This window comes from Cantharellus anzutake, assembly GCF_015039405.1.
Source record: "Cantharellus anzutake strain C23 chromosome Unknown EI90scaffold_8, whole genome shotgun sequence".
In the NCBI taxonomy this organism is placed as follows: Eukaryota; Fungi; Basidiomycota; class Agaricomycetes; order Cantharellales; family Hydnaceae; genus Cantharellus; species Cantharellus anzutake.
Window position 1 is genome coordinate 1,564,494 of NW_024066958.1, and position 23,444 is coordinate 1,587,937.

General features: G+C 49.4%; 13 protein-coding genes across 13 annotated transcripts; 6 read left to right on the forward strand and 7 right to left on the reverse strand.

Annotated features, from left to right (window-relative positions):
* Positions 1-59: 59 nt before the first annotated feature.
* Positions 60-355, forward strand: EI90DRAFT_2878748 (uncharacterized protein; the record flags this gene model as incomplete). Its single annotated transcript, XM_039053908.1, has 2 exons — positions 60-146; positions 269-355. Coding segments are annotated over 2 exons (174 nt in total), but the record flags the coding sequence as incomplete, so codon positions are not given.
* Positions 356-780: 425 nt separating this feature from the next.
* On the forward strand, positions 781-1,730 carry EI90DRAFT_3118678 (uncharacterized protein; the record flags this gene model as incomplete). Its single annotated transcript, XM_039063130.1, has 2 exons — positions 781-1,067; positions 1,124-1,730. 2 exons carry the CDS (start codon positions 781-783, stop codon positions 1,728-1,730), a joined length of 894 nt encoding a protein of 297 aa, XP_038920525.1.
* A 2,246-nt stretch (positions 1,731-3,976) lies between these two features.
* Positions 3,977-5,157, reverse strand: EI90DRAFT_2567892 (uncharacterized protein). The gene is made up of 3 exons (XM_039053250.1): positions 4,785-5,157; positions 4,496-4,687; positions 3,977-4,379 (listed from the first exon to the last, which is right to left on the reverse strand). Exons 1-3 carry the CDS (start codon positions 4,981-4,983, stop codon positions 4,285-4,287), a joined length of 486 nt encoding a protein of 161 aa, XP_038920526.1. The 5' UTR covers positions 4,984-5,157; the 3' UTR covers positions 3,977-4,284.
* A 389-nt stretch (positions 5,158-5,546) lies between these two features.
* Positions 5,547-6,680, forward strand: EI90DRAFT_2567985 (uncharacterized protein). The gene is made up of 2 exons (XM_039053251.1): positions 5,547-6,053; positions 6,124-6,680. The coding sequence occupies exons 1-2, from the start codon at positions 5,878-5,880 to the stop codon at positions 6,557-6,559; spliced, it is 612 nt and encodes a 203-aa protein (XP_038920527.1). The 5' UTR covers positions 5,547-5,877; the 3' UTR covers positions 6,560-6,680.
* A 613-nt stretch (positions 6,681-7,293) lies between these two features.
* Positions 7,294-9,490, forward strand: EI90DRAFT_3042343 (uncharacterized protein). The gene is made up of 6 exons (XM_039059176.1): positions 7,294-8,015; positions 8,087-8,394; positions 8,456-8,551; positions 8,608-9,115; positions 9,173-9,253; positions 9,305-9,490. The coding sequence occupies exons 1-5, from the start codon at positions 7,487-7,489 to the stop codon at positions 9,241-9,243; spliced, it is 1,512 nt and encodes a 503-aa protein (XP_038920528.1). The 5' UTR covers positions 7,294-7,486; the 3' UTR covers positions 9,244-9,253; positions 9,305-9,490.
* EI90DRAFT_2568447 (uncharacterized protein) lies at positions 9,393-10,023 on the reverse strand. Its single transcript, XM_039053252.1, has 2 exons — positions 9,832-10,023; positions 9,393-9,728 (listed from the first exon to the last, which is right to left on the reverse strand). The coding sequence occupies exons 1-2, from the start codon at positions 9,910-9,912 to the stop codon at positions 9,543-9,545; spliced, it is 267 nt and encodes an 88-aa protein (XP_038920529.1). The 5' UTR covers positions 9,913-10,023; the 3' UTR covers positions 9,393-9,542.
* EI90DRAFT_3042346 (Ctr copper transporter) lies at positions 9,858-10,872 on the forward strand. Its single transcript, XM_039059177.1, has 4 exons — positions 9,858-10,193; positions 10,264-10,503; positions 10,559-10,672; positions 10,753-10,872. Exons 1-3 carry the CDS (start codon positions 9,979-9,981, stop codon positions 10,659-10,661), a joined length of 558 nt encoding a protein of 185 aa, XP_038920530.1. The 5' UTR covers positions 9,858-9,978; the 3' UTR covers positions 10,662-10,672; positions 10,753-10,872.
* A 1,961-nt stretch (positions 10,873-12,833) lies between these two features.
* Positions 12,834-14,480, reverse strand: EI90DRAFT_3042356 (uncharacterized protein). Its single transcript, XM_039059178.1, has 3 exons — positions 14,435-14,480; positions 12,959-14,374; positions 12,834-12,926 (listed from the first exon to the last, which is right to left on the reverse strand). Exon 2 carries the CDS (start codon positions 14,360-14,362, stop codon positions 12,959-12,961), a length of 1,404 nt encoding a protein of 467 aa, XP_038920531.1. The 5' UTR covers positions 14,363-14,374; positions 14,435-14,480; the 3' UTR covers positions 12,834-12,926.
* A 1,091-nt stretch (positions 14,481-15,571) lies between these two features.
* On the reverse strand, positions 15,572-16,063 carry EI90DRAFT_2909509 (uncharacterized protein; the record flags this gene model as incomplete). Its single annotated transcript, XM_039054373.1, has 1 exon — positions 15,572-16,063. A coding segment is annotated over one exon (492 nt), but the record flags the coding sequence as incomplete, so codon positions are not given.
* Positions 16,064-16,415: 352 nt separating this feature from the next.
* Positions 16,416-17,735, reverse strand: EI90DRAFT_2568458 (uncharacterized protein). The gene is made up of 2 exons (XM_039053253.1): positions 17,702-17,735; positions 16,416-17,618 (listed from the first exon to the last, which is right to left on the reverse strand). Exon 2 carries the CDS (start codon positions 17,294-17,296, stop codon positions 16,583-16,585), a length of 714 nt encoding a protein of 237 aa, XP_038920533.1. The 5' UTR covers positions 17,297-17,618; positions 17,702-17,735; the 3' UTR covers positions 16,416-16,582.
* Positions 17,736-18,189: 454 nt separating this feature from the next.
* EI90DRAFT_2909193 (uncharacterized protein) lies at positions 18,190-18,894 on the forward strand (the record flags this gene model as incomplete). Its single annotated transcript, XM_039054365.1, has 3 exons — positions 18,190-18,428; positions 18,511-18,738; positions 18,792-18,894. 3 exons carry the CDS (start codon positions 18,190-18,192, stop codon positions 18,892-18,894), a joined length of 570 nt encoding a protein of 189 aa, XP_038920534.1.
* A 1,407-nt stretch (positions 18,895-20,301) lies between these two features.
* EI90DRAFT_2908891 (uncharacterized protein) lies at positions 20,302-20,589 on the reverse strand (the record flags this gene model as incomplete). Its single annotated transcript, XM_039054349.1, has 1 exon — positions 20,302-20,589. The coding sequence occupies one exon, from the start codon at positions 20,587-20,589 to the stop codon at positions 20,302-20,304; it is 288 nt and encodes a 95-aa protein (XP_038920535.1).
* EI90DRAFT_2568552 (kinase-like domain-containing protein) lies at positions 20,498-23,346 on the reverse strand. Its single transcript, XM_039053254.1, has 12 exons — positions 22,888-23,346; positions 22,700-22,838; positions 22,311-22,647; positions 22,165-22,259; positions 21,940-22,110; positions 21,824-21,889; positions 21,719-21,762; positions 21,567-21,657; positions 21,474-21,512; positions 21,391-21,423; positions 21,334-21,336; positions 20,498-21,282 (listed from the first exon to the last, which is right to left on the reverse strand). Exons 1-12 carry the CDS (start codon positions 23,169-23,171, stop codon positions 20,650-20,652), a joined length of 1,935 nt encoding a protein of 644 aa, XP_038920536.1. The 5' UTR covers positions 23,172-23,346; the 3' UTR covers positions 20,498-20,649.
* Positions 23,347-23,444: the final 98 nt, after the last annotated feature.

Genomic DNA, 23,444 nt, shown 5'->3' on the forward strand with positions numbered 1-23,444 from the left:
TGAGAAGAATTGATGCGAACTTACGCGACAATCCTGCTACTTCCTAACCTGACTAGGCTTACTTCACAAGCTCACTCTTCGTGGATCCTCTGCGACGAGACATCTCCAAATTGCTTCAAGCATTCCTCGATCGTGTCACAACCGAGGTCAAAAAATCGACGCCGACAGCGCACCATTCTCACCCTGGAAATAACGATGACAATTCATCTCCGCACCTTCCGCCCCACGGATCGCTTTCGCCTTTCCAATGGTTCAAAGAGATATGGAGGCACAGAAATGGGATTACCTCCATTTAAAAGTCCTAGAGCCCCGTGCAAGGCGTGTTTTCCTTGAGACGGTGATGAGGTTGTTTTTGGGTATGCATTATTGGCCGCAGTATGATAGCACGCGCGCTCACCCTATCATTCTTCAGAACGCATGGTTCCTCCCGAGCCCGTGCTAAATCAGATGACCGCATTCTTCGGACTGTACTCATTTTATAGTACCCAGCCTCCGAGTGAGATGGCATATCGTCAAACTTACATCCATATCCCCATTAGTAAGTCATAAGGCTTTCAACTTTATCCGCCCGGTTTCGCGCCACTCACCGAGATGAAATGGACAATGGAGTGCCCATCCTCTTGGATTAATATTTCGCCGAAATTCCTTATCATTATCCCTATTGTCTTTCATATTCACACCTCATCTCACACTCGTCCTTCTTCCCAATGTTCAAACGTCGAATGATCGCCGAACACTTCATCGTTCCATGACGCTTTTCCCCGACGAAACGCGATACCAATGAAAGACGTCTATGAATACCTGATGACCCTCCCTTCGATCCTTCCCAGTGGATTCGACCTCTATATCTCCTACATTTTACACACCTTTACTTCCAGCCACGCGTTTGCACTCATCCCCGCGGCACATTTGGGGCCTTATGATCCGTCTATTCTGCCACAGACACATATAGGGAGCGTAGGTGCGCTTGATGGACAGGTTGACACTGAGGGCGAGAAACAGCAATCAGGTGACGAAACCGAGTACGGGGCAAAGACAGGTGTCACAGAAGGGGCGATTCGAATGAAGTAGGACCTATGAAACCCAAACCTGGACGCCAGACTTCTGCTGACCAACAGAAAAGAGCAAGTCGTAGTGCTCTTGCTCTTGAGGACTGGGTGAACCGCATGGGCGACGGGAATATCAAGAGCGGTGAAGAGAATGGCAGGGGAAAACGGTCCGCACGAAACGGTCCTCCAAGCAACTCAGCGGTTGATGTGGAAAAAGAGGGTTCGGAAGAGCAGTCTGTAGAGGCATCGGAGTCTAAGGCAAAAGCAGAGGAAGAGTACTTTAGGTCTAAAGGAGACCTTTTGAAACTTGCTATGCTTTCCCCTCCCCATGCCACAATTCAAGACGAAGAGGACGACCATCAAATGGAAGTCGATTCCGTACTCCCTAGTACAACGAATCGCACACCCAAATCGCTTCGTGAGGCACTATCGGAAGCGGAGTCCCTTGCAGTCCAAGACATCCGGGAACTTGACGCCCTTGTTCGCTCGAGGGGTTGGAACATTCCTCTCGGCGCTTCCCTTTTGGAGAGGGCTGAAAGCCAATTGGGAACTGGGGATGGATTGGAGGGACGTGATGTAGAGATTGGTGGGCTGTTGAAGATGGTACACAGGAGTGAGGGTAATACAGGTGCTCCCGAAAACAAAGCTGGGACGAGTACATCCAGGCGAAAGAAGAATTAGATCAAGGAAGTGATTGAATTCAATTTGCTCACACTCATCTCTGGGGCTATGTAGTTTTTCATGGCACCGTTGACGTATCCAAATCGCCGGTTGGACACAAATTCGTCATCCCTACCAAATCGTTTCGGTTTCTACTTTGCTGAACCGTCATAGGCTGTCTTTGTGCCGTTTCTGCTTTTGCCTACCTGTGGTCCACTTGCTCATGTGGCTCCCGCGGTCGCATGGGGACGTTGACCTTGATGACACATGGCGCAGATCGAGGGACTTTGATCTTAATCTTCTCTAACATGTTCGCGAACGAAACTTTGACAAGCGCTTGTTTATTTGAAGCTATTCTGTAATCTGTTTAAGCGTTTAAGGGTGCCAACAAGTGGATCTTGCTCCCCGAGCTTCCTGTGTCTTCGTTTGTCTAAGATCTCCGACGTTCTACCTCCTTTCGGACATTTAAGGCCTTAAAACGGCCTACCCGCTCCTCTTCATTTTCGCTCGGAACTAGTGTCACACAATGTCCAGTGCCGCCTCAACAAGATGTCCTGACGCCACAAATACGACGAAGGCGCTCTGGGGGAGTGAACTTCGGGGTCATGTTATTGTGGCCAGGTTGTTCGAGGTTAAGGTCCCAGTAGTGCGCATCGTGCAATATCATGGTACGTACGTCGAGAAATATATCTGATGTCAACTCTGCACTTTCCCGTAGTCAGTAAGTAGCTGCTTTCAATGATTGCTACTCTACTTTTGTAATCGCTTATGTTAGCTGCGAACCCACTAGAGTTCGCCTTACTCGGCGATCGCACGCTCGTGCAGGAATTACCTCAAATTCAGATTTCCACGAAGACAGCACGCAGGGTGACGAACTACGTTCAGAGGGTGGCGCCGGGCGCCGAGTCGATTCACTCCTCAAGGTGCCTGTGATGGTTAGCGGAATCTATCTCCTCGATTGACGTGTGTGGATATTGTAGAGGTCTCGCCGGATTCGAACATTGCACCCATCCTCGACCCAAGGAGGATTAAAGGGAAGCAATTAAACAGACTGCTTACGGGTGGATATTTGGTTATTAAACCGTAACCATCCCCGATCCGGCCAGCTTACCGCAAAAGGGATCAAGATGCACTTATCGTTTGTGCAAAATTATGGGATGTGATTGTACCTATGATGTGATGCCTGACCAACTGTACCAGTCAAAGGTGTTTCTCGACGAAATCAGCCATTATGATCCGATCAGCTAACCGTGGAGCTACTACGGGTGAGCTCGAGCGACCTTTTCAACAAGGCGGGGTAGCATATCCCGCACAGGAGCTACGTTGTACGGATGCTCAAGATGATATGATTACAGCGAAATGTATTTTTTGCAATACACGAATAGCGCGATCGAGTCATTGCTTTTGTGGTCCTGTGGATATAGAGCCCCTGATTGAATGGGGAAAATGACAAGGTCCTCTGAAAATGCATTGAAGGGTAAGCTTGGGTCCTTTACCCCCGTCACATATACAGGGCCTAACCTAGCTGTTTCTCTCACCGCTCCCTCTCCCTAGCAATCATGCCTGCTACTTGGACGGTCTTGGATGTAAAGTTCATACGGAACCGAAGGAATTTTCAGCGCTGTTGAGTAGCGATTTCTGCCGCATCAGGCGTCGTCCACCAGTTATTTCTGCTAGTATGTGGCGCTAATTAAACTCGATTCGTGACACTGACAGGGGGTGTTTTTCAGATGAACCCCCAACTCCCGGCACTTCTTGGATGTGGAGGAGACCCCGGCGATATTCTCTAAACCTGAATGAGATCCAGATGGGCACTTCCGTAGGGCCATCCCTTCGCCTGCCAGTCAGAGGGATGTGGAATTTCTGATCGATGTGGGAGCGTTCGATCAGGAGGGTGTCGAAATTCCTCGTGAGATGCTGGAACTCACTTTTCAGGAAGGGTTGGCTGTGATTGGCACCGCTACATTGCATTTGTCAGTACACTGCACCGCATTGGAGTGTCGGCTTTCTTGCCCAACTGCTCACGGTTGTCAATTTAGTTCGCGTGCTCGTAATACCGATCGAGGTGAAATACGCTCGTTCAAATTCACTGGACTGGAATCCAGGTTGTGGGCCAAACGAACCTCGTTCGCTCTCTGGATTCCAGTCTAGTGAATTTGAAATGAACGTATTTCACCTCGACCGGTATTACGAGGTAACTATATATATTTCTGCTGAGCATTCATCCCCGTGCAGGAATATGTAAGCCGCGGGGTATGATTCCCTATAGCCTCTACCAGAGTAGAATTACGATCCCAGAGGCGTTGTTCCCCAGGACCCAACAACCTTTTGAATTGAGGCTGTCGACTTGTAAAGCCATGGCTAGTCCAAACCCAACAGACGGGATGCAAGAGCTTCCCCTGAAGCTTCTGGGATTCGGAGGGAACCAGGGCGGCGGAAAAACTGCCCATCGGGATGGACATCCAGTACGTATTGCAGTTCCAGAAGGTTATCTAGTATCAGGAGAATCATCTCAAAAGTATAACTGGTGGACACCGCCTGACGCGGCAGAACCCACTACTGTACTCCATCGCGTTCACAATTCATTCTGTTCCGACGTATGGACTTCACGTCCCAGCTCGTCCACTACCGTGTCTATCGATTCCCACCGAACAACCCCACGCATGGAAGCTTAAGGCAGACATGGTGAACCGTCGATCAGAAGTTAGGAATAGAATGCGAACTCCCCACCGGGGGGGCAGCATTACTACCCAACGTGGTGCGCTGTGTTCACAAATGCAATGTACCTGTGCTAATCACCGCTGATCCTTCTTGAAAACTGAATTCCAGCATATCCCGAGGAATTTCGACACCCTCCTGATCGAATGCTCCGACATCGATCAGAAATTCGACATCCCTCTGACTGGCAGGCGAATGGATGGCCCTACGGAAGTGTCCATCCGGATCCCATTCAGGCTTGGAGAATATCGTTGGAGTCACTTCCACATCCAAGGTAGAAGACCCGGGAGTTGAGAATTCATATGTGAAACCCCACCTTGTCAGTGTCACGAATCTCGATGAATTAATGCCACATACTATCGAATGCATCCACAAGGCTTATGTTTTTATTCTCCTTCGCGACAGGCATCCTGTTTTCTTTAAACATAGCATGTTGGAGATGAAAGCAAGGCACGTCGTTGTAGTCCAAGTAGTTCCAACCATATGAATTTCCACGACAGATTCTGCAAAGAACCAATGAATTGTCGCACTCCATCACAGTGAAAGTACTGATCATCTGTCCTGCCCCTCATTCACTCGAGCACAGAACCTTCGACATCCACACAAGGTTCAGCATCTGTCCACGCGGAAATTACTCCAACCATCTTTTCCCATCCACATTGGGATCCGGAGGGTCACTTCCATCGCGCCATTCCCTCGCCCGCAATGCAACAAGAATTGGAATACCTGGTCGGAGCGTGTGTGGAACGTGATCAACTGGAATTGTCGTTCGTGGAAGGGGTTGCAGTGATTGGAACGGCGTCCGTGCATTTGTGAGTTGGGTTCGCTCGAGCTTTCGAACCTCTCTTACCGTTCTTTGGTACAAAGGTGGCATTACCACGAATGGGAATTATGTAATGTGACGCAGATCTCACTGCGAGCGGTACTGACCGGTGTGGAAAGTGAGTACAGAAGGAGCAGGGTCAGTAGTAGGCATGATTACTGGGGAGAGCGGGGAGCTAGGCTACATGTGAGGGGGTTAAGGACCCTAGGTTGCCATTCAATGCATTTTCAGAGGACCCACTACAGAGTAGCGGCGCTCAGGGCTCGGAGCTACGATTCGGTCCCGACGGAGTTAATGGATTTTCTCCGGCACTAAGCGTGACAGTCGCAAAACACATCACACTCTTACCTGTCAGTTCAGGGCATAGGGCCTAGCCCTCCTGATTCCCTCAAAAAATATGTCAAAAACTCGAACCGATGATGGGTTCTCATCATCCCCCATACATCCACCCCACAGTCGCAATCCGTATACAAACGCCCGGAGTCAGCTCAGAAAGAGTCTCAAGCGATCGGTGGGGGCGGCAGCGCTTCCTTCCCCCCCGCAGAGCATGACAAAACACCGAGTGCAGAATGGTGCAAGCAAAAGGCATCGGGTCACCGTCCTCAAACCCCGCCCCCTCGGAGTTTGATGCCAGCCCAAGCCCCCGTTACGCCTCCCCTGACACGGAAACGTGCAAACAAGACATCCCATCCGGGACCTATCAGGGATAGTCCCAACAATCCGTTCCTTTCTACAAGCCCTCGATACCCTCGCGCCACTGGTCTCCCTCCTTTGGAGGAGCGAGAAACTATTGATTTTGTTTTGTGAGCCAAGTATCTTAATAGTTGAGTGTCGAAGAGTGAGGCTGATCTTATGTTTATGATCTATTTTCAGTCGAGGCGCTAAGACATCATTCCCTAATCCATTTAAGAAGCGGCCACTCGCTCCTGGTGAGGTCGATCCATCAACTCTGGATCCTGCGGACCTGAATTTCTCACCGGATACTGTGATTCAACCAAAATTGTTGTGGCCTTCGTCACCGTCATCACCGACGACTCGCTCCCAGACTACCACAGCCAGACTAAAATCATCGGGCCTTGGCTCTCCTACTCTTTCGCCACCAGGTAAGCCCTCGCGTCCTTCATCCTCAACAGATACTTTCCCTCCTGGGCCGCCTGTTTCTCGGTGGCTCTTCCCCGAGGCGCACGCCGCTGGCCCATTGCACCACGCCAAAATGGCCGAGATGAGGGAAGGCGTAAAGAAAGGGAGGATGTCGAGAACTCTGGTTATTGCGCAGGCGCATGGCCCGATACGACCTGGGAAGGAATGACTGGCTACTGTTGCACGATCTAGCTTGTCGCACGAGCCTAGTTATATTCCGAAATCTGTGAAGGTGAAGGCTCCTGAGCCTTTTGACTCGAAAACCATCCATTTCAGCCTCAGCGACTTTAGGACTCAAGAAACGCTCTGCTTCGTTGTCCAATGAGACGACGGATGTCGCTGCAGAGAGCGCATGAATGGGCTCGTTGCCGGAGTTGCCTGCGTTAGGCAGCACTCACTATTTGATGATCTATGTTTATATTTTCTACCTTTTTTCCTGCCACGACACTGTTGATTATTCTCTTTGTCATCGTTGTTATCCCATTCCACATGTTGTTTAAAACAGCATCAACGGCTCATCACTTATTGTATCATTTATCCTTCCCCAGTCAATTGTTTGGCTACTCCATGTTTTCGATATCACGTTGTCGTATCCTTCAGTTTGCATTGTGATCCCTCGCTGTATATAGTAGCATAGTATGTAGCTAGTAGTAGTACGTAGTACGTAGTATAGTTAGCTAGATAGCTTAGCATCCCGATAACAAACCCGTATACATAGTCGCCCCCGTTGCACATGTTGTTTCATCTTTCATGGTGGACGTCAGGAAATACTAGTGGATGCCCAGTGTATGGAGGGAAGAATGAAACCGTCATGATTTCAGCTCCGACGTGCGCATCGCCCCAGCCAGTCTTGAGGACATCGGTCATTACATGTGTGGGAATGGCTACCAAATTTGGTAAGAAGTTGCCGGTCCTGCTTTGAGGCAACTTTGGAATTCTACAGTTTACGCGCCCCTTCTTGCACGCTCACCCTCCTCTGAACACTACTTAGACTCAGCTGAGGGTGTGTCGTCGTGCTTTTGGGTCTGAACCGCGTTGGTCTAAGCTCCGGATTCGGTGATCATAATAAAAATACACAGTAGATCGTTCACTGCTCATGAGCGACCCTCCGTCATCATCTTTTGCACAACCGGAGTCTCCACCATTGGAAACTCCCTTTGATCCATCCAGACCCACTTTCCTCTCTCACCTGTCGAGTATCTACGCTCACAATGATTCTCCACCATTTACGGCCGTATTTACACATTCTATACCTGGGCCTGCACATGGCGTGCGATCAGACTGTTATTGGTATCCGCCAAGTATGCCTTTTCACGATGATACGCTTAGCGATGGTGGGGTCAACAGTGAGGACTCCACGGAGTGGAATAGTGTCCTTCGGGGAGATGTAGCAGGCGGAGCATTGCATTTCACTGCTGGGTTTGAACCAGCGGCAGGTACCGTTGATCCTGGAAATTCTCGTGACGCGGGTGAGCCTTATACGCACAGCCCGTCCGGAGGTGGGCAGAGCAGTATGAGGCCGAGGTTGCAGCTAGTGATTGATCCCGAGCGGAGTCCAAGCCGAATTGCCGTGCCCTCGAGCGTAAGACCGACCCCCGAGGTGACAATTTTGATCTTTGTCCCTGGTAAGCCTTGTTTCATTGCATTAAAATCGCAAAACAGCTCAATCTGGTACATTTACACCCATTCGTCTTAGGAAATCCGGGACTCGTTCAGTTTTATCTCCCCTTCCTCGATGCTATTCGGACTAGAGTCCCCGAAATTGGCATATTGGCAAAGTCACATTTAGGTCACTCACCCAGGTTAAACAACAAGGAGGAACCATGTGGCGCTGGAGACATTTCCGTCTCAGCTGCTGGTCTCGAGGTTCAAGTCGACAGCGTGATAGAAGTCGTAGATAGGGTATATGAGGAATATGAATCTATCCTTCGGTCCAGTGAGGAAGGGGCGAAGTTGAATATCGTGCTAATGGGTCATAGTGTCGGTACATGGATTATCACTGAGGTATGTTCTAGCGAAGAGTGTTCGCAAAACTCATTGGCTCACAATGGAGAGGGGCCTCAAGGTCTTGAAAGCGCGTCCGGACGTTATTGACGGGTCATTTCTCCTCTTCCCTGCATTGTGCGACCTTGCACTTACGCCGAACGGGAGACGACTCAAGGTACATTTATCCGTTTATCCATCCCCTTCATGTTGACTGACGGGATCAATTTATAGCTCCTCTTTACGCCCATATCTGCGTACATCTTCGCAGCCCTCGCCTTTGTCCTGTTCAGCGTTATTCTTCCCCCCAAGATCACGATTTCTCTCATAAAGATATTATTCTCTCAATGGCCACAACACCAGCAATTCGTTCTTCGTTCGCTCCTCCGTAGCCCTCGTGCCGTCTTCAGTTCGCTGAAGTTGGCCAGGGATGAGATGCGCATCATTCGTGCCTTAGCGGGTGCCGGGATTAGCTCCGGCGAAGGCGTGGAGGAGAGAGCCAGTAAAGCTGCGATAGGGATACAAACGACAAGGGATGTTCTAAGAGTTCACGCGAAAAGGATATGGGTTTATTATGCATTTGAAGGGGATGGATGGGTCGACGAGCGAGAGCGACTGGAAACCTTTAGGGCCCTAAGGGAGGGTGGTGGAGCGGCGAACTACGAGCGCCTAAAGGCGTCTTCCGGAGAGGGGATTGGAGAAGTTGTGTTTGGGGACGATGTCCCGCATGATTTCTGCATAAGTAAGCAGTACGACATGGTCATCATTCTTCGATCCCACTCATTGTCCTCGTTCTCAGATCATGAGCAGGTGGTTGCTGACCAGTGCGTGACTTGGTTAGTACGAGGGGGGTTCGCAAGCCACCACTAGCTGTTCTTAGGTATGGTTTGTTTGTTTATCTCGTTCTCTATACTTAGCCTGCGAATGTCAGGCTGCTCGTGAGAGCGCCAAGGGAAGAAGTCTTGGAATAAATCTCCCAGGCATGCATGGTGCAATTGGATCTCGCGCAAGATGCTGCGCTCTGTTATCTATACATCCTATAATACTCCTATCATTCACAGTAACTAGAAGGGATCGTGATGTGCCACAGTTGCCACCAGGATCAACCTGCACTTGCATAACACTCGAGCCACCCTCAAGCTAGTTCGTGAGAAAAGAAGGCATCTGTCCTATATAAATGAAGACTGCCCATCACCACTGCTCCTGAATCTATGCGGCTGTCCATCTAGCTGTCCATGAGAGTCCCCGCGCGGGGGATGGGCGTCATTGACTTCTGGTCGGTGTGCCCAGGATACGAGTACGAAGGCTGTGGCGGTTTTATCGCATATGAATGCTGGAGATTCCCACGGTAGGCTCTATACGTGGCTGACATATTGGCATTTGCGCAAAAAAATTTTTTGAGACATACAATTGCTGTTGAACCTGAGTACGAACTGATAGTCCGGATGGACTACATACCTTTATCATCCTGCTGCGTTTGGTGCCTCCCCTGAAGCCACAGACCCGTCTCCCAGCATCCCTGCTGTGTATTCTCCCCATTTCATTACCAATTCCACATCCGCCACCACATTCCCTGATTTACTGGGCCTGAAGCGTAACTCCATCATGTCACATATGGGCATGGGTGGCATGGACGGCGCGGGGATGTCGATGAAGCCCTATCTCCACTTTACACCGGGTGATATGCTCTGGTTCATGGCCTGGACCCCGTCCTCTTCAGGTGCCGTCTTCGGCGCTTGCTTTGGGCTTTTCCTTATCTCTATCAGCGAGCGGTTGCTCAATGCTATCCGGGTTATCATGGCGGTCGAATGGGAGAAACGGTGAGCTGCTCTTATACTTGTCCTCCTTCGGATTGAATGGGAAATTGAGATGGTTAATTTCGGTCTGTAGGGCTCGACTGGCGAAGTCAGTCAATGACAGTGCCGCGCCGTTACCCACTATAGCCCAAGCCCAACAAATCGAGCCGAAGCCATCTCCATCGCCTGACCCTAGTGCTCGCCCAGCACAGTCTGTTAGATCTATTAGAAACCACATACGTCAGTTGCCCTTCATTCCAGCGCACGACCTGTCTCGCGGGGTTCTGTTCGCCCTTCAAAGCACGTTTGTGTATTTGCTCATGCTGGCAGTTATGTATGCTACCTTTACACATGATTTATCCCTGCAGTCATCTCATGCTTACCCTCAGGACCTTTAATGCCCCCTTCATCCTCAGTATCGTGATAGGCTTAGGGGTAGGCGAAACATTATTTGGGAGATTCGCCGCAGTCGCACCGGGCGCGGGACATTGATTGATTCAGTGGTATGTCCGCTTTGTTGCATTGTAGCCTCCGGAATACTTAGCGAAGCTGTTCACCTTCGCAACAAATCATTATGACCTAGAGTTCACGAGCTATTCCACCGTTCGTAACATCCCCCAATCCCTCAGTCAGTCCATTGTCTTTCTGAGACTGCGCATAAGCACTGAGCGGATTGCATTGATAACTCATTTTTTGAACCTGCGCGTGGGATGGATGTCCTACGAATCCCCGATCACGAGTTCATTTTGAAGAGGGTTTGTCCAATGGTTTTCCGGACGAATGTGTTTACTCGCCCGTTGCTATGGGGTGCCTCCTTGTTGGATACCATTGTTTGACTTTTTGAGGATATAACGATACTCCGCATAATGAGGGACATGCATTTTAGGACCCGTTTAAGCCTGCTTGCGCTATTCAGCATCAAGCCTCCGCAGCCTGTGTCCACCCGAATCGAAAGTAATCACAAAGTGGATGGAACACTAGATCTGCTTTCACAAGGAGCCCGAAATATGCAGACCAAAAGGTGCAGAATAAAAACAGACGAACAAACAAGCGAAACACGCCGTGCCGTTCCAAAAGTGAATAGATTGACATGCAGCAGCTCGCGTTTGTTGTCCGTTTCCATGATCTGAATTCTCAACATCTCCTGACTATTTCAGACAAGTACGTGTTGAGCAGAGGCTGGGATCCTGCCTACGTGTTGATCAGGTTATATACAGTAATGCAAGGACCTCATGAACTCAGTCTAGAACAGGCCTAAGCTTGCCAACTCTTGTTAAGCTAGCGCTTCCATCCCGGCACCGTTTGCTCTAAGTTCGCTCTCTTCGCACTGGCTCATTTCGCCCGCGTAATCCAAAACAGAACCTTTCAAATCCATGGTAAGCCCGTTTCCCGGCGAATATCCCTTTTATGTTGCTTTCATCTGAGACAGAGGGACTGCATGTGAATCTGGTGTATGGAACACGCCAATGCAACTACTTGGGAATAAGAGACCTCTGTATTGGGGGGTGTCCAGTTGCGAAACATCAAGGTTGGAGGGCCCGGGAATCTCTTGGATCCCTCCAAGTTGTGCTTCTATCGCCATGGCTAACGAAGTAGATTCTGTTGCTATCTGTAAACTGCATTTCCTATCCTTCCGCCCTTGTGCCCAATGCATTTGCTTGGTCCTTTGTGATCAAAGATTCCTGTATCCGTAAGAGTGGACTAGTCGTTGTCTGAATATGTTCCACAGAATAGACTCTTCCAGTTGAGGTGAGACATCCTTGGCACAACGGTGGAACGATTGAACAAGTCCATGTCAAGGGGGATGTTGGGTCTACTCACTCGTCCACATCACTTTCGTTGGAGGAACGAATGGTGTTGAATGTTGGAGGACTTGGTGATTTCCGGGAAGACGCGCAACCGTGTGACTCACTTTCAGATCTCCATGTAAGACACCCTCGAAATGTAGATGTAATACCTCGCATCCATCCCTAGTTCTGTTCGTCGAGGAACGCTGGCCGGTTGGGTCGTTCTGTGCTGTGAGCATGTATTTCTCCACGAGGATCTGGATTCGGCGCCGTGGTCTGCCTTCTTTATTGGAAAATAGGACTGATTGCCGGCGATATGGAGTGATAGGCGCAGCTAACATTGCCAGTCATTCCACATCACTTGCTAGCTAGCCGTCCTCTAAGCTACTATGTTGGCAAGATATTCACACACGATCTACGCGGCCGGAGATTATTTTGGAATACTAGCCTGTAAGCGGGCGGTCACGGTTGGCTATGGCAGTGCGACGCTTCTCGGCTGCGGAGATGACGGTTAAATGAGAGTGTCTTGACGCTTTGCATTACCCTCCACAGAGACAGACTACAATATGTTGAAAGATGACTGGAGCGAGACTCTCTTGACATCCTCCCTACTGAAGGGGTATATGGTCCCGTGGTTGCAAATACAACGACAATGTCGCCTAGTGGGGCTGGGGGTGCCGAAGTTAATTATCAGTCGCTTGAATTGTACTATATACAAGGGAACAGACCAAGAGAAACCCCCAATTGTTGGCGACGTCAAACGCTCGATCCCTTGTCAAACTCGAGTGCTGGATAGATGTCAAAAGCTTGTGAAAAAAATTGCATATAATACCACCAATCTTAACGTTGACGGGACGGGAGGTTACAGTGTTATATTATTGTTGTGTACAACCACAATCATGAAGTAGCGTAATTCTCAATTCCAATACTCTGCAAATAATTGGGAACCAGTCAACCTGGCAGTTAAGGAAAGAAAATGATAGGGACATACATTTTGAGGTACTAAAGGACAACTTGGCTGATATCGACGACCACCGGAGTCCTCAATTCTCCCTGGAGCAGAAATCGAGTACCGTCCTTGCTAGCCCGAGGAAAGTGATATGGGCTCTGATCCTGATACACCAGATCACCGTACCAGGGTTCATTCTCCCTAGAGGAGGGATGTGTGTTTGTATAGACTGGGTCGTACTTGGGTTCGACAATGAGTTCGATTTGTCCATTAAAGAAGACCGGAGGTATCAAGAATCTGGACTGGGTAGAAAGAAATGGGACCCGCCCTATCGCTGAGGAATAGGCTTTGATGTGCTCTTCAGCTTGGGTGTTTCCCTTCATGCTTGGCGAGAGGTCATAAAAAGGGCGTTTCAGCCAGGATTCATCTACGTTGTGTGTTGAATCCGGCTTGGAACTCTGTACATGGGTTGCACCCTCTTCCAGGGTCAAATGAACGGCATGATCACCAAATACCGGTGTAGGAACGAGATACGAGAGAGGAAGACCATAACCGGGATTGAAAATCCAGAATTCAGGATTTTGCACACGATATTGAGCAACCAACTCGGATGTATCCGTTGACCAGACGAAAGCGCAGTTCGCATCGTAAGCGCCTACATATCGGCCTCCAGGAGAGAATCCAACTGTGTGACGTAGAGGAGTAGATGAAAGTCCAGGATCGGAAGGAATGAAAGGAGCCGAAGGAGATGTGAGGAGCCGAATGGATGGCTCTCCCGAAACACACAGGAGTGCCACGTTTCTGTACCAATTCTGGTCAAGAGTTCGAGGAACTCGGACAATCAAACATCCATTACTCGACAATACAGTTATAGCAGGGTGATGACCACTAGGAAGAGCGCCACATGGCACCAAACATGTGCCATGACTAAGGACGGAGATGTTTCCATCAGTGTCCTCGGTGGCAATCTGAGCATTGCCACCAAGGATAAACTCTATCCAAACTGGATGGTTGGGGGGATCGGACTGGAAGCGAGAGATTGTACGCTGATGGTTGATGTCCGCAACTTCGATGATCCCACTTGCAAAACCGAGGGCAACATGAGAACCATCTTGAGATATCGCCGCACAGGTCACAACCCCATTGCGAACATCATGTTCAGTGAACTCGGCTTCGTAATTAGTTGCTTGGACTCCATAGTTATCAAACTTCTTTGGCAAGTCGCTCAGCTTTGCCTCGGCAACCTCCTGAGCATTCCGTACATCCTCGCTCAAAGGAATAAAGCTACCGGAAAACTCGCCGGATATGGAGAACACTTGAACGGGATCAGAGAGATGCCCATACAATTCATAGAGTGAGGATGAAGCGAATGGAAGGAATGATCGATAAACATGCCAAGGATAGAATTCGGAACTACGCCACAAAATAGATCCGACAGCTTCCTTCACCAGCTTCATTGATCTGTGATTCTATAGAGCGTCGAGTGGTGTCATATCATTTGAGTATATGAAATATACGCGGAAACTCACGGAGAATTCATCCAAACCATGCCAGTTATCCCAAGCCGCCGCTTTCATCCACCACTTAGAAGCTGCCAAGAGCGGCAACAAGTTTTGTGTCAGGAGTCGTTCAAACTCTCTTTGCAATTCATTAGACTCTTCTGAAAAGAGTGACCAAGGATCCAAGTGCTCAAACAACCTGTTGAATGAATATTGGATGTGGTCGGGTTGCCTTTCCCTTTCTACCAAAAAATCATCCCACTTCTTTCTGTTCCCCAAAGGGAGTTCAGTGGGAATGCCAACCTCGTTCCGTTCAACGACACCATTCACAAGTCGAAGGAGTCGTAATCCAAGGAAATATCCTTTTGGATCATCAATAAAGAACACCTTGTCTTCTTCCTCGCCAATGGGGTCTCCCGTGATAAATTCCTTTGCCGTTGCATGATAGAATTCGACGGTTGCATTGTTTGAGGGGACATCAATTATCGAGCTGATAGGATTCAGTATTGCATAGATCTCATCCTCAGCAATTCCCAAGAGATGCGACATGCTGTAAACACGGAGTGGATATTGCGCAGCAACAACGATCCCAACTACTTGGCGATAATTCTCCACTACATGTGAAGGGATACTTGATGAGTCGGGCCTAAAGGCTCGTCGCATTATTCGCAAGTACTCCTCATTGAGATCCTTGGGTGCATCTCGGAGGTTGAGAAAGTATTGAAACTCTAATTTGAGAACAGAACCCCTTTGAGTCCGAGATCGAACTTCCCGTATCCGGATCGAGGCCATGACAGGCAAACCACGGCAAGCCAGAGTGAAGACGTCAAGATCGCCCGTCGACGGTTTCCACCGTGACTTTCTGATGCAATCCTTAAGCCCATCCATTACCATAAGCCGGATCGTGTCGAAAGTCTCGTCTGTTGCGACCTTATCCATATCCTCACATAGGATGCCCCGATCCCGAGATTCATCCCGAGATTCATCCCAAGCTGAAACAACTGGTGGTTCAGGACGAGAACTGACCAGTATGGAAAACACTGGAGGCAGCTTGTCAAGCAAGAGTACGAGGTTCATCAGGGACCCAAGTGTCTCTGAATCCCCACATTCATCTAAACCATCCAAGACGATGGTGAAGCGTTTCTCGCTCGCATACAATATTCCCTTGAGACCATTCATCGGCTCAAGAATCAAAGTCCTCATTTGGTCCTCCAGAGGGAGACTCAGAACCAGCTCCGAATTCGGCTGTCGAAGGCATTTGACGAGCGAAACCTTGAAGTCCCCATTAAAGATCCCAAGTTGACGTGCCAGTGTAGAAGGAAACTTCTCCAAAGAATCGAGGCCCGTTCCCTTTTGATTTTTATCCCAAAAGAAAGAGGCTGCAAGAGTACCTTCCTTCTCAAGCATCGATGCGACGCTCATAGATACCGCCGTCTTCCCGGTGCCCGGAGACCCACGGAGCCAGACAAATCGGTTTCCGGCTCGCTTCAGATGATTGACAAGGGATGTTTGTATTTGAACTCGTGTACTTGGAAGACACTCTGACTTGCTCTTCACGTAAGTGTGCTCGGCCGCAACTCGTGGAAGCTGCTCAAGTTTTGCTGAAAGAGATAGCGTTGATGAAAGAGCCCAATAGTATTGGAAAGAGGGAAATAACATACACTGCACCGATGCTTCAATTGTGCGAAGAAGCGTTAAAGTAGTTGCCTGCGTCTGTTGCAAAATGCACATCAGCCAGCCAAATCGAGGGCTTGGGAGCTTTGACGGGGACAAACCGCAAACGAGTTAAGGGCGTCATTTATACACGCCTTCACACCGTTTATCCTCTTGGCAAGTTCACGCGCTAAGAACATCCTCTTTACCCGATTTTGACTTTTGAGTAATTCAATCTCGTTTATCTGCTTTTTCAGGGCCCTGATGATAGGATTCTTGGATTGGAAGAGCAGCGACTGTGGGGTAGGTGGACGTACAAGTGAAATCTTTTAATCAACTGAACTACCTCGCGAGGGATTTGGTCCGTTAACAGCTCTAGCGGCTGCAGAATGGTCACATAAGCCCTTTGAATGTCGTCATCTAATCCTTTAAGATCATCATCGTTTCCACCGACAGTCTGCGCACATCACACAAACATAAGATCGAGTGAATGATATGTCCTCTTCTATCACGGAAACAGAAGGATTAGCTAACCTCGTAAACCTGGAGCCACGTCAGAAGTAAGTTCGGAATTGCGTCAAGACCTGGAACCGGGGCCAACCTAAGAGCCTCGGCTGCAATTTGTAGAACCAGCGTCATAGCGCCAATGATTAATTTTTTTCGATCACTCTCTAAGCTAGCCGATGGCGCATTCGCGAGCTCCGACAGGCCAGAAACGTTGATACCCTCACAATCCAACTGTGCGTGGTGACTGCTGGGCATGGCATGCATCCCAGATACCTCGAGGAGACCATCAATATTGCCGGTAGGGGCGGGGGGAGATGGAGGAAGCACTGTATCATCAGTGAATGGTCGGAGGAAGGGTGTGGATGGTCTCGACTGTTCAACAAGATCGGGAGTGCTAGGCTTGCTACGATTGAGAGCAAATTTTCCGCTGGTCTCCCTCGATCTGCGGCCGGTGGAAGAGGCTGGTTCCTTTGGGTCACTGCGGCGAGCACCGGAAGGTACAGGTTGAGCAGCCACTGCAGGCTCGGGATAAGAAGGTCGTTCCGGCACGCTGAACTGATCGCGACGGGTGTTGTTGTGATTAGAGGATATGTTGGGACCAGTGACGTGGACCTGCGGAACAGGAGTCCCAGAAGGGGTCAAGGAATGGGATGCTTGCGAAGATGAGCCTGGAGCGGGACGGTTCCCTTTGTTGCGGGGACGAATAATCTTGAATGTGTTTTTTTCAGACATTGCGCGAGTACGATAACTGAAGATGATGCTCGCGTGGTAGGGCGAACAGAGGACACTAACGCAATCACCGCATGCACACAGCTTGTGCTCTTTAAACACTTCCAGAAATGATGTATGGTAGGAGAACGTATCAGCAGGGAGGCGCGCGAAGGAGGGAGTAGATTAGACGAGCAACACAGCCATGTCTTATACATTCACCCAGTACAGCCAGACACCCTGACAACACAGCCCAGAGGATACCGTCACACAGACAACACCAATCAGATACTCTTACCATGGATTGACAATCTCAGGCACACCCACATGTAGTTTGATGGGATAGCTGCACTTCACCGAAGTAACAAAATAAACACAACAAGTGGTTAGTGCATAACGGGAGAGGCGGAGAGTGCGATGGTGACCAACATGATGCTTGAGGCAAGACTAGGTGGCAGTGCAGACACGGTTCTATGAGACACAGCCTCGACTAGCACGCGATTGCAAATGTCGGAAGAGTTCGCGTCCCATGGAAAATATCGTCGGAACCCGTTGGGAAATATACCCCGGAAATTTGTTGGACGCCCAAAATTGGAGGGCAAAAACGCGGAAAATCACGACTCCTACCGAAGCTTCCGGCTACCACCCGCTGAAGAGAGGCTGGTCACCTACGGCTACCGTTCGCTCTATATGTAGTTGACATTTTGGCATTTACTCGAAGAGTGTTTTTTGAGCAAATGCAATCGTTGCGTGTTGGGGCGGATTGCTGTTATCATTTTGGCAACTGGCGATCTCCACTGAAGCCCTATATCTATATCTATCCTCCGACATCTTCCCCCCCATTTTACCATTCAATTCCGCATACTCTGGTTTAGACCTATATAAAGCGTAACTCGATTGTTCATCTCATGTCACATATGGACATGGGTGGTATGGACGGTGTAGACGGCATGGGGGCTATGGATGGCATGAAAGGGATGTCGATGATGAAGCCCTACTTTCACTTTACAATGGGTGATATCCTTTGGTTCAAGGCATGGGCCCCGTCATCTGCAGGTACCGTCTTCGCCGCTTGCTTTGGGCTTTTCCTCCTTTCTGTCAGCGAGCGGTTCCTCAATGCTATTCGGGCTATCATGGCAATCAAATGGGAGGAACGGTGAGCTAGTCCTACAGTTTCTCTGAACCGAGACTTAACGAGGAATTGAAACTTGGGCATCCTGGCTGGTTTCGTTCTACAGCGCTCGGCGGGTGGAGCTGGTCAATCATACTCCCACACCATTGCCCACTCTCGCCCGCGCCCAACAATCCGAGCCAAAGTTTGCTCCATCGCCCGACCCTAACGCACACCCAGAGTCCACGTGGGGTCGCATGCGTCGGTTGCCCTCCACTCCTGCGCATGACCTCTCTCGTGGGCTTCTGTTCGCTCTCCAAAGTGCGCTTGGATATTTGCTTATGCTGGCAGTCATGTATGCTACTACTCCACTATAACTCATCTCTGCAGTCGTCTCATGATTCTCAGGACCTTTAACGTCTTCTTTATCATTAGTATTTTGACGGGGTTAGGGGTAGGCGAAACGATATTTGGGAGGGTGGCTGCAATCACACCGAGCATCGGCCATTGATTAATTTGATGGTATGTCCATTATAGCCTGGAATACGTAGGGAAGTTTGCCCTTAGCTTCTCTTGGCTCCTCCAATTGCTACCCTCTGGCTTTATGATCGTTATGAGCGATGGGTTGTTCTGAGGTCGTTCGTCAGCTCGGTGCATTATCTTTCATCCTGGGGCTGCGCATAATTGTACAGGAACAGAGCGGATTTCGCTGATGACCCGTTTATTGAGCCTGCCTGTAGGATGGGTGTCTCTCAGATATCCTCAATGCCCCATATCACGAATTCATGAGATGAGTGTTTGGGAAGATGGATCCAATCGTTTTCCGGACGAAATTGTTTCTTCGCACGCTCTCCAGGAGCCCATTCCCGGGATTCCTTGACCTTGGAAACCTTCTGGGAATAGATCCATACTCTGCATAATGATGGGCGATGTCCTGATGGTCGGAACCTTTTTTTTGCGCTGTTCCACACTGAGCTTCTGAGTTGCGCGGGTGCTGCGTCGACAGAACAACTACTAAAGGATTGAACGCTTCAATCTGCTCTCACAGGGTCCAGCCCGAATATTCAAGGCGAAACAGACACACCAGTAAACAAATGAGATACTATCCGATGTATTTCGTTTAATTATGGAGCACTGTCACGTCAAGTCGCTCCTTCGGTTGGCTAAGCATGAGCCTCTTATGAGCGAATCTGTTGATTCTTCCGGTGTTCTACGAATCTCCAATACCCGTACCCCCTTGTTGAACGCCAATAATGCCAAGTATACGACAAACCCTGCACATGCACTGCTCCCAGCTCTCCATGATCTGAATTCTCAGATCTCCTGACTATTTAGACAAGTGTTGATCAACACAAGGGCCAGTTCTGACTGGAACATGACTGTCGACGGCCCTCATCTTGCCGGTACCTAAATGGCACGTTTCGTCGTAGCCCCATTCGGGCATGACGCTTTCGAGGCCCGCGCTCCGGTTGCTTGAATGATGAATCGGACCTAGTATCCCATCCGACCGGGCTTCAACTGCCCCAGGATTTTATCTCTCTCCCTAATACTCAAACACAGAATGGTCACTAACTGCCATATCTCATTTTGCTTCCCGCACTGGCTCATTTTACCCGCGAGGCAGGTCAAGTGAAACTTCCGAATCCTTAACAAGCACCTTTCCCCGCCTTTCAATTTTGCCGCATAAAATAGATACACTAGTACTCAAGCCACATACGAGTTCTCCAATATGTGACTCCTCTATGGTAATGGCGCAGTGGTATGTGAGTGGAAAGTTTTGATTAGCACCTAAATGTTCAATGGTTCACGAGTAAAGAGCAAATAAATAGGATCCTGGTGTAGGGTTTAGTTTTGGCAGTTTGCAAGATGTAAAAAACCTATGTCATGACGAGGCCATAACATCGCACCTGGAACATGTTCACCAATCTCTTGGATCCCTCCAAGTCGTGCTTCTAGTGGCATGGTCAACGAAGTAGATTCTTGAATTGTCACTCGTGATCCGCATTTCCCATCCTGCCGGTATTGGGCCCAATGCTCTTACTTGGTCGATTGTGAACCGAGATTCGATACCGCTTCTGTTCTGTACCCGTAAGGAGCCGGAGCCAAGGCGTGGGTCTCTCCAAGATGTTGTCCGAGCATTATGATCTACAAAATAGGGTCTTCCGGTTTCAGTGAAGCGCTGCTCCCATCCACTTGGTAGAGACATCCTTGGCACAACAATGCAACATTGAATAAGTTCATATCAGGTGGGACAGTTGTGTCTAACTTACTCCCCAAAATAAGGTTCGTTAACAGATGGTGATGTTTGGGATGTGAATGTCGGCGGACTTGAAGGGGATGGAGAGGGACCTCGACTAGCTGTATTGGCAAGGTCGAGCCTAGATAGGGAAAGAGCCATCTCGTGGTCTCGAGCCTCCATTTCCTTCCGCTTACGCTCCAGTTCCTCGGCTCCATCGGCCTGGCCAATGAATTGATTCCCGGCAGCAACATCCCAGACTTCAATGGGCGTCGGCTCGGTTGCAACGGCAGGAGAGGGTGTGAGTATTGAGAAAGAAGCCGTGGGAGTGACTGGCGACTGCGCAGGAAGGGACCAGCGGGTGTTACTGGATGGATTGGTTTTTGCACTGTCTACTTGCGTCGAAGGCGGATTGTGGGAAGGGACGCTGGCAGTGGTGGATGCTCGGTTTCTTCTGCATATTTCATCACAGTCTTCAAGGATGGAAGCGAAGTCAGGTCGGCTTTCGGGATTCTGGGCCCAGCAGCGCTCCATCAGTTCCCACACTTCATTAGTGAGGTCGGGGAGACTGTTTTTGGGTCGTTTTGGCCGCATCCCTTCGCGAACCGTGCGGACGATCTGATTCTCATTTATAAAACCAAACGGCACTTCATCCGTCATGATCTAGAAAAATAGCTTAGCCATCGTACAACGCCCTTGGCCGTCAGAATGTACCTCCTGAAATGAAAGTCGTCAGCATCCACGTATGGCAAGAGAGCGCATTACACTCACAAAGCATGTCATTGCGTAGGCATACACATCCACCTGTGAAGACTTCAGAAATACACTACGAGCCTGGGATGGTATCACCCTACCTCACGGGTAAGTCCACCGTTGTCCAATCTCTCAGGCGCCTGCAGGTCACCACGATCAGCGATCTGACTGCGGGAGGTATCCTGCCCACATACCATCCATCGAAGCGTCCCCTCGGCTTTCTCATTCTGGCGGACCGCTGTGGTGCGACTGGATTCCATTTTGATGAACGCCATGCCAAAATCGCTGGAATAAACGCAAAATCTGTTCGGAACGCGACACCAACAAGCAAAACAAAGGGAAATACCTTATACATGCCCCTCCCCGATCGTCTATTAGTACATTAAGCGCCTAGATCGGTAGCCATGCAAGCATATGTTTAGAGTCCATATTGTGTAATTGCGTAACTCACTTTCAGATCTCCATGTAAGACGCTCTCGGAATGCAGATATTTCATTCCAGAAGCAATTCCCCGCATCTATCCCTAATTAATTGGAAATGCCGGTCGTCGATGAATACGAAACGTACCACCTCTGCCCGATTTGCGTCGGGATGTTTGGATAAGTAGTTCAGTGCATCCCCGTTGGGATAGTACGCTGACACTAATATTGGCCTGTTAGGGTTGGCGCAAGCCCGGTAAAAACGGTGGATGCGAGGATGGTCAAGTCGACTCCAAGTTTCTGCCTCTTTCATCAGGGCCTGGTATGACTACGTCAATGGCTGAAAACAAGACCATTCATATCAAATACTCGCCTTCTCGGAGGTACCTTCGGTAAGCACTTTTACTGCGATCTCTTCGCCATTCCATTTTCCTTTGTGAACTCGGCTAAAACCCCCAGACCCGATTTCTGCGGGAAAATTTGAGCAAACTCTACGCCTAAGTCCAAAAATGTTCACACCTTCCTCAATGTCAACTTCAAGGTAACTGATCATCCAAAGTCGTGTTTCTTCATCGCCTCTCCCTGACAGAGAAACCATCTTCCGATGTGCTGCTTTGTAAAACTTGGCTTCTACAGAGCCGGGAGGAGCAGCACGACCAAGTCTCGATGTCAAGTGCATGACTTCCTTCACTTCGCCCAAATCAGGTGCGCCACGAGCATCTTTTTGAATGAGGTCCGCCAGTGCTTGTTGGTTAGAAGCTATTTTCATGAGCAGTTCATTCATATTTTGGGCATCAGCTTGCCGTGCTTTGCGATCTCGATCGGCCCATGTAGTGGCATCGATTTCCGCTTCAAGCTGTGTGCTGTCATTAGTCGATGCCAAACATCAACGTAGACTATTGACAGACCTGGAATATCTGGAGATAAACCACCACAGAATGTTGGTGTCGAGTGAGAACGGAGGCCATCCGGTCCTTTTTGAGCAACCGCCTCCAGAAGTTCTTCTGAGTAAGATTATTGAACTCTTCCTGAACCTCCATCAGAGTTCTGAAAGCGGCATAAGATGGGCGAATTGTTAAGCGCGCAGGCGACGCACTGTTCCAGCCTATTGATGTTCTCTAGCATCACTTCTGGGACCTCCAACCCAAACTCCTTTAGGCTGGACAACTTCTTGTTCACGGAAAGTAGCACCATCGCTATTAGATCAACTATCGCAAGCGCTTGCTCTTTTTGACCTTGTATAAACTGCACCTGATCAATGGTTGTCTTGAAGATGGAAGCAGCGAAGGACAGAATGGGTATATGAGTTAGACCGCACGCCTGAACAGCCACAGCGCTAACGCCTTGCACAAAGCTTAGGACACTATCCGCCTGAGGCATGGCTGAGAGATCGAGCTGTTGTCACTTGTGCTGAGGAAATTTAATTGAGCCGTTGAACGTCGGGCAGTTGTGCCGGTCCCGAGGCGAAGTTCCCACACAAAAGGACAAATTGGCAGGCGCTCTCAAAATTGAAGGACAATTCGGCAAGTGCTGTAGGTGAATGCTCGAATCCATGAAGCGAACTGCGTGCTTGGATAGCTTTCAATTAGAGGGTAATTCAAGCTTATGGCGAAGCGACGCACTGAACGAAGCGATGGCAGCAGTCAGACGGTT